This window comes from Solanum lycopersicum, chromosome 7 (genome assembly GCF_036512215.1).
Source record: "Solanum lycopersicum chromosome 7, SLM_r2.1".
In the NCBI taxonomy this organism is placed as follows: Eukaryota; Viridiplantae; Streptophyta; class Magnoliopsida; order Solanales; family Solanaceae; genus Solanum; species Solanum lycopersicum.
The window spans coordinates 44,671,956-44,679,778 of record NC_090806.1 but is presented as its reverse complement, the minus strand read 5'-3'; the positions used below and the strand labels follow the sequence as shown (position 1 = coordinate 44,679,778).

The 7,823-nt window shown below is 34.5% G+C and overlaps 1 protein-coding gene across 1 annotated transcript; it reads right to left on the bottom strand.

Moving 5' to 3' along the window:
- Window positions 1–328: 328 nt before the first annotated feature.
- On the bottom strand, window positions 329–6,286 carry LOC101258843 (thioredoxin-like 2, chloroplastic). Its single transcript, XM_004253167.5, has 4 exons — window positions 5,619–6,286; window positions 3,589–3,771; window positions 1,174–1,338; window positions 329–834 (listed from the first exon to the last, which is right to left on the bottom strand). Exons 1-4 carry the CDS (start codon window positions 5,829–5,831, stop codon window positions 697–699), a joined length of 699 nt encoding a protein of 232 aa, XP_004253215.1. The 5' UTR covers window positions 5,832–6,286; the 3' UTR covers window positions 329–696.
- Window positions 6,287–7,823: the final 1,537 nt, after the last annotated feature.

Here is a 7,823-nt window from a genome sequence, read left to right as displayed (position 1 = left end):
TATATTCTAAATGTACTTTACTGTTGTTGAGTGGTTCACTGGCACTGTGATTTTAGGTACCGATACCCTGGTGAGTAAGATCGTTTTATCTTGAGAGAATTTATTTCATTAACCTAAGTTACTTGAGGGGAATAATTTTCTTAAGGGGACGGTGTACATTTAGTGAGGTCGATTTTCTTCTTTAAGAAAAATATTTTATATATCGCTTCTAATATGATTTTGTTTCTTTTTCGTCTAAAGATTTTAATTTTCTGGTTCCAAAATACTCTTTAAACTTTGTTGTTTCTTATCAAGTTCTCCAAAATTTTGTTCTAAGTATATTAGAAATACATGATAAACATCCAGTTGTACAAATTCATACAACTTTCTCATTTAGTTTCAAGTCTTGAGTACATTACTCCTAGTAGTGTATCACTATAGCATTAACCCAGATTGAGAAGAATCATAATTGACAAGTAGTGCTTTCCACTCAATTTTTTCACATAATGAACAAAATTCCATTGAACAATCCTATATAAGCTGCAAGTGTTAATGGTATCAAAGAATGGAGCATATAATTACATGATTAGCTAGAGTGGTGGAAATTGTAGTAGCAACCAAAAAGTGAAAATGACCATATATAGAAACCATCATAAAAGCTTTCGTGGTTGCTCAAATGCAAGCTATTGATATATAGATTGAAAAACACAAGCAAATCTAAGTAGAAGAAGCTGCAGCAGATACATCCTTTGTCGCCGAAAGGAGTTCAAGTGTGAGGTCTCCTACTCCTATTGGTGGGCCAATACTGCAGCGGTCTGTATTATGTAATTGGATTGCATCTTTTATCTTCTGGAACTGCATTAAAGATTACCACAACAAGGTTAGCCATATGGAGAAAGCTAATTTTGGTTAGCCTCAAAGGACTGCCGATAATTTGCCATGAATAACCAAAGATCTATATTAGTAAACATAGACTGGGAGAATTTTACTATTCAAATTCTTGAGTGATAGAGGTTGATTCATACCCTATCCAAAATGAAACAATAAAAATTATTTAAGAAAAAAAAGCCTCAACATGTCCTTCGACCTTCTGATTCATTCATCGCCATGATCAAGTGAGATTAGTAAAAGATGGTTAATTATCAGATGATCAAGTGAAACTAGTAAAAGATGGTTAATTATCAGACAACTCACTTTGGCCAGTGAACAAGAGAAGGACTCTAATTGTCCATCAGCTCCGCGGTAGAAATGGAAATACGGGAGGACTTTTACATTCAAAGCTTTGCACATTGACTTGTTTGCATCAAAATTGACTTTCAGAAACAGGATTTCAGGGTGCTCCTGGGCTGTTCTGCAGAACTGCAAGTGAAAAATGTAAAATCAAATTCTAGAAACTGGAGAGAGAAAACTTAAAGACCAGTTATCTTCTAAATATGGCTTGATATACAGATTTAACCATTGTTCAACTCAAGTAATCATGAAAATTATTAGGAGCACAAGGAAACTATATATGATATGTGAAAGACTTGGGTAAGGAGATGAATTAAAATCCTTTTAGGGTGTGTTCAGCATGGACGAAAATGTTTTCCGATTTCTCATGCTAGGTTGGTCAAATATTGGATATTATTCTCTAGGAAAATAAGTTGCTTAAAATGAGGAAATGACTTCCTTAACATAAGTAGGGAAAACAAGTTATACAAATGGGATTTCATACTGATAATGTCCTCCCCGCCTTCCACCTTCCACCACACCTAATCTCCACCGTACCCCCCTATAGCCACCATTCCCACCACCCCACCCCCAACTCTCGAAGTATTTGTCTAGAATATATATAAATAATTTTAGGATAATATTTTTAGCATACGTACCAAACACAAGAAAATAAGTAAGGAACCTCCCTTATTATCCTAGAAAGTATTTCTCAGAAAACAGTTTTCATGAAAACATTTTCCTTTCATACCAAACACGCCCTTAAAGTAGCTGATTCAAAAGTTATCATCCTGTCGTTGTAGCTCAACCAAACTATATAGGAAAAAGAACCACCAGCGAAATAAATAGGATGATGTTTCAAATTTGTTATGCTTTTGCACAATCCTTTATATGATATGTATTAATATACACTTCCAGTGGTAAGAACTATTTTACCTCTTACATTCTGTCTGCAATGTTAGAAGATGCAAGTTCTCAGTCATTAAAATCAGGGACATGCTGGAATCAAGTCTCTTGTTCTGTTTGGACAACCAATATGAAAATCTAAATACATGCATGTTTAGTGGTGATTTTGTTTTAGCAGTACCAAAATCTGTTGTAGAGCTCAAATTTAAGATCTTTTGAGAACAAATATAAGAGACACAAATTGAGATAAGTAAAAACAATCGATTATACAGGACAGACATTATGGGAACAGTGCCAACTTTAACTGGATATTCCGATCAATAAACTTTAGATTAAAGAAAAAGCTTTCCCCAGAAGTTTTATACTATTGTAAACAAAGTTTAGGCACCAAACCCACAAGAGAAATACAACTCTATTCAACAGCTGAAGGAAAACTGCACTTTTTTGTTTTAGTTGTAGTGCAAAGTGGATCTTTTAAATATAGCTGAATCATCCTCAGAGTTGTTACAGTGCCTACATGTTTAGGAAGGGACTACCTCCTTCATTTCTTCACACTTACGGCCACTGGAATATTGTGCAGAATTTACTAGCACAATCTGATATATGAAATACAATTCTTACCAGAAGAAGAATAAAAATACCCACAAGAGAAAACGTGTAAGGGAAATGTTTCTATTCCCTCTACTACACAGCATCAAAACCATGTTTGAGTCAAGAAAAAATCATCCAATGGACCTAAGAGCAAATTATAATGCTTACAGTTCATATGTGTTTAAGAAATGGACTTTGGGCCTAACTCAACACCTAAAGTTAGCTCATGAGAGGAGGATTGCCCAAGATCATATAAGGAGACCAAACAGACATTAGCCCACTGATGTGGGTCTCCCCCACATGCCAGAGTTGGAATCAGGAGCTTGGAAAAGATAAGGCGAAGGATTGGAGTGGGGAGGGAGGGGGGGTCAACATATAAAACAGTGAAATGGATGGGGCTGAGCCTGACATTGATACCATGATAGGAAATGGACCTTACAGACTCAACCCCAAAAGTAGCTTAAGAGGTGAGGATGGCCCAAACCATAAAAAAAGCCCACCTACCCCATGATTGATCGATGTGGGACTTCCGAAACACACCCCTCAAGTTTAGGGTTGGAGATATGGAGCATACACAAAATTAATATGGGGGCCCAACATCGTGAATGAGAAATGGAATGGGTCCTTCTCTGATATAATAATAAAGAAATGGACCTTGGGCATAACTCAACCCCAAAACATAGCACATGAAGTGAAGGATTGTCAATACCATATAAGGAGACCAATTAGCCCTTGTCACAAACAAGGCGGACTCCAACAATATGAATAGACAACTACCAAAAGATCCTTTAAAATTGTTGAAATACAATAAACTATCTTCTTTAAACTTTATCTTTACATTAGAAAAAACACACCAGCATAAAATTATCAGCTTTCATAACAGGCACAGAAAGAAGTGCTTACCTTGGGAAACAGTGCTTTACAGGAAGCACACCATGATCCATAGAATTCTACAATAACAAGTCTATCACCAGCCTGACTAAGAGCTTCCAAGAATTCTTGTGTTGAATGAATGTCAAGCATGTTAGGTCCTGCATTTCGCTCCCACCATTTTGGTTCCTCAGTTCGAGTAATGGTAGCATGTGCCTAAAAAGCATTGACAAAAGACACAAAATGTGTAAAGAATACTTTTAGTAATTTAACATATATGCAGCAAGATAGAAGCCCTCATGAAGATGACCACAGCTACTTATTGATAAGATATAATACCAATTTCTGTTCCAACCAATCCAGCCAAGCTTAGATGGTAAAATTTAGTAGGGATGAATAATGAACCAAATTTGGTAACTAAATTCTATGTAAACTGTAAAAATAAATGGAAACACACTATCAAAATTACCAAACTAAGGAAATGTGTTGTCGCTATTCTAAGTGCATTAGCCTATAATCATTTTAAGATGGTCTAGCAAATAAACAAGCTTGTTGGAGCAGAACTGAGAAGTGAGAACCCGAATAGTAGCCTTAGAGGAGGTTTTATCTGTCTCCTCGTACCCACCAGTCATGTTTGAAAACTAAAAACCTATTCAATGATTATAATGGGAAAGTTGATGGCATTAGATTATATCAGAAGGATTAGATTATGATTTATGAAAGGAAACATCAATTAAACGTGTCACAAGAGTCCCTCATGGTCAGAAATTGCAATTAATAACATTAAGGATGCAAATTGGGTTTGGCATCTAAGGCTGCTACCAGTACCAAATTTCATAAGTAACTGCTTCGGACCAACCAGAACATTCCATGAACTAGGATAGACAATTTCAGGTTCTCCATTTTAAGCTTGGGCACACGGAAACCCAGACGTAAACCAGCCAAGTTAGATCAGTTTGGAAAATCAAAACGATCTTCATAAATACTACAGAGGGTCATTGACAGCATCTCATGGTTACAAGTGCATGCCTTCCATGAACATTATCTATGCAGACCAATGTCTATACCACACAAGAATGAGTTTGATTCTTACTAAAGGAGCTTTTCTATTTCGGTTCTAATTCAATTCACTAAGTCTCTTAATTCTTAATCAATGAGGTATGCTGAAATAGAAAAAAAAGGCCAACCTAACCTTTTCTATTCCCTTCTTTCGCCAGTATAACAAAAGATCGAAACTAATTTACTCAAAGTCAATTTCCAATAGTCATTTTAGGCTGAAATTATCTGAGTAAACCACTTCAAACCTCACCAATAAAAACTTCATCCCCAGGATCTTCAAAGAATCACTAGATAGAAGAAACAGCAAAAGACAGTAATGCATGTACACTTTTTATGGCAGGGGTTCACCCATTCGGTTAATGTAGTAAGTCAATGTTACAGTGATGCAGTAACCTATGAAATAAGAACTAGTTCACCTGATAAATAGCCCATTAAAGAATGTTAGTCAGTTCTGTCATTCAAAAACTTGATCCTCTATGAACATTGCTCCTAAAGTTAGTCGCTAACCGTGCTATAACTTTTCTGCTTTACTAACATTCAGTATAGTGTTCCATTCTCAAAACATAGTCATTTTAGTAAACCCTGACCTTTCATCATTTAAGAAACACAAAGTCTTGTACAGAACATTGTGCTAATTGACATATTTGGTGAATTATACACATCCCTCATAACTAAGTCATGATTAATCATACGAATGTTCGTCTTTTAGGACAGCAGCAGTGTCCAGCTTGACTATACTAATCCGATTAATCCTATGTATCTTGACTGCTAATTTAGTGATTACTAGTATAAATCAGCATAAAACATACCTAATTTCAATATTTGAAATACAATTAGTTTTTTTCAAGAAAAGGACAAAAACAACATGATATCTTCCCACAGTTGCTAACTTAACAACTTTTTCAAAGAAATTTTTAGCTTAACAGACCTCGTAACTCAAATAAGCTAAGCACGAGTAGTGTCCAATATCATGGGAAAATCACAGTAAAAGGTGGAATCTTTACCTTAAGAGTAGGAAATCGCTTGTTGGTGGTGAAAGCAATTCTGGAAACGAATTCTAGAGGAGTTGAAGGAGAATCAGAAAAAGAGACACCCCTTTTATGCAACTTTTGATTGGGTGTGGGTGTTAGCGTAGAATTCAAAGATGAAGAGAATGAGGTTAACAATGAAGAACTGGAAGAAAGAGAAAAACCTAAAGATTTCAAAGAAAATCCCATTAAATCAGCAATACAACACAAAATAGTTTAGACCAAAAAACAAAGTAAGATCCTTTATGATGTTTGTTTGTGGAATCTTATATATACAAAAAAATAAGATCAAGTATAGCCCAAGTTATATCAACGGAAACTGAGTAATTTGGAAACCGAAACCCATTGAACAAAAGGACTTAGTGGAAGTCTGATTTTTCCTGTTGAAGAGATATTGGCATTAGTATGTGAAATGGTGTTTTAGTGTTGAACTACTTGAAAAGGCTTGACCACACACTCCATAAATAAACATAAAAGGAGAGAATGCATGTGAAAAATTTGTGTGAACCAAATTTTACGAGCAGGACAATCTACATAGATATTTCCTTTTTTTTTTTTTTTGATGGGTACTCCACCAAGTTGGTTCTTTTTATTGCTATTCTACGAGGAAAATTGACAACTTCCTTGTGAGGGGTTCTTAGTATGTGAGTGCCCGTTTGATAAAGGTGTAAAAATAGTTTTGAATATGGTATACGTATTAATATAGATAAGATTGTTTTTTATGCAGTAATTAATTTGATGTTTTAAAAATATTTATTCATAAAATTATTTTCTACAAATATGATGGAAAAGATGTGACTTTAAGGACTACTTATATATGCATTTAATCACGTTAATGCATGCATTAAATTGTTTTTGCATTATTAGTACTATAATTTTTCATGTATTAACTATACATACATAATATATTAAAAAGGCGTACCAAGTAATACACAAAATTAAATGGGAAGTCAGTGGCGACTCTAAACATTTGGAAAAATAAGCAAACGTCTTAGACCCCAAAATTTCAGGGGCCTCATTTTTTTTTAAAAAAAAAAATATGTTTAGCATAACTTTTTTTTTTTAATAATATCGAATATTATTTGCAGAAAATATAAATTTTTCATAAAAGAGCAATGAAATAATAGAAATTTGATAAATTATGAGTATTATATCTCAAGAAAGATTAAATAATTCACTATAATAATTAAACTTCATGAAAATATATTTAAATTTAAAGTGTCCATTCAGATTTGATTTTAGGGCACCGATTTATTTGAGCCGATCCTTGGGAAAGTGATTAAAGGTGAGAAAAAAAATTCAAAACTATATATAAAAAAGGGGGGATCCAAGCCTTAATTATCGAGTAGAGACTACAATTTCAAAATTAGTGTTCATGGACCTAATTTTAAATTCCTCAAATTTTATTATTTACACAAAAATTCTCTTTTTTCCCACCCTCCTTCCCTTATTGTCACCACCACCATCCCTATCCATTCTACTGTCACCATCATTCCCACCCTTTCTACCACCGAAGTTGTAGTCATCATTACCACCTCCTCCACCATAACTACTACCACCTTCTCTTCCTCCACCACCACATTTTCCTCCTTCACTACCATCACTATCACTTCCTCCTCTATCATGACCTCCTCCTACTCCTTCTCCATCAATACTGCCACAAAAAACATTACCTCTTCTTCCATCGTTGCTACTAATACCACCAACCTTCTCCTTTAGCGAAATCGCTATCTCCTTCACCGCTTCCTCCTTCGCTTCATTTTTTTGCTAAACAGGTAAATAAATGACAAAGTTGTTGTAGCAATTATGCAGAAGTTATTACAACGATTAAATAATTACTGTTGAAACTCAAACAAGTGTTAAAGTTATTAGAATAAGGCAAGCAACTGTTGAAGTTGTTGTAATAACTTTGGTAGCTACAACAACAACTTTCGTAGTTGTTGCAATAACTATTGTAGTTATTAAACAATAGCATCATAATTGCTTGATTTTTGTATAACTTCTTTCAATGACTTATATATTTTTGAGGCAAAAAAAAAGACGGAGAAGTAAAGAAAGAAAGAAAGAGTGGAGGGGGGGGGGAGAGAAAGAATGAATAAGAAAATAAGATTGCAAGACAATGAAAAGGAGTGGGGATTTTGAATTTTTAAATTTGAAATGAGATGAAAGACTTATTAAAAA

Coding starts and splice junctions, on each gene's coding strand:
- LOC101258843 (XM_004253167.5), bottom strand. CDS start 5,831: ATGGGATTTTCTTTGAAATCTTTAGGTTTTTCTCTTTCTTCCAGTTCT. Junction 3,772..5,618: donor AGCGATTTCCTACTCTTAAG/GTAAAGATTCCA, acceptor AATGCTTTTTAG/GCACATGCTACCATTACTCG. Junction 835..1,173: donor TCTCTTGTTCACTGGCCAAA/GTGAGTTGTCTG, acceptor TCTTTAATGCAG/TTCCAGAAGATAAAAGATGC.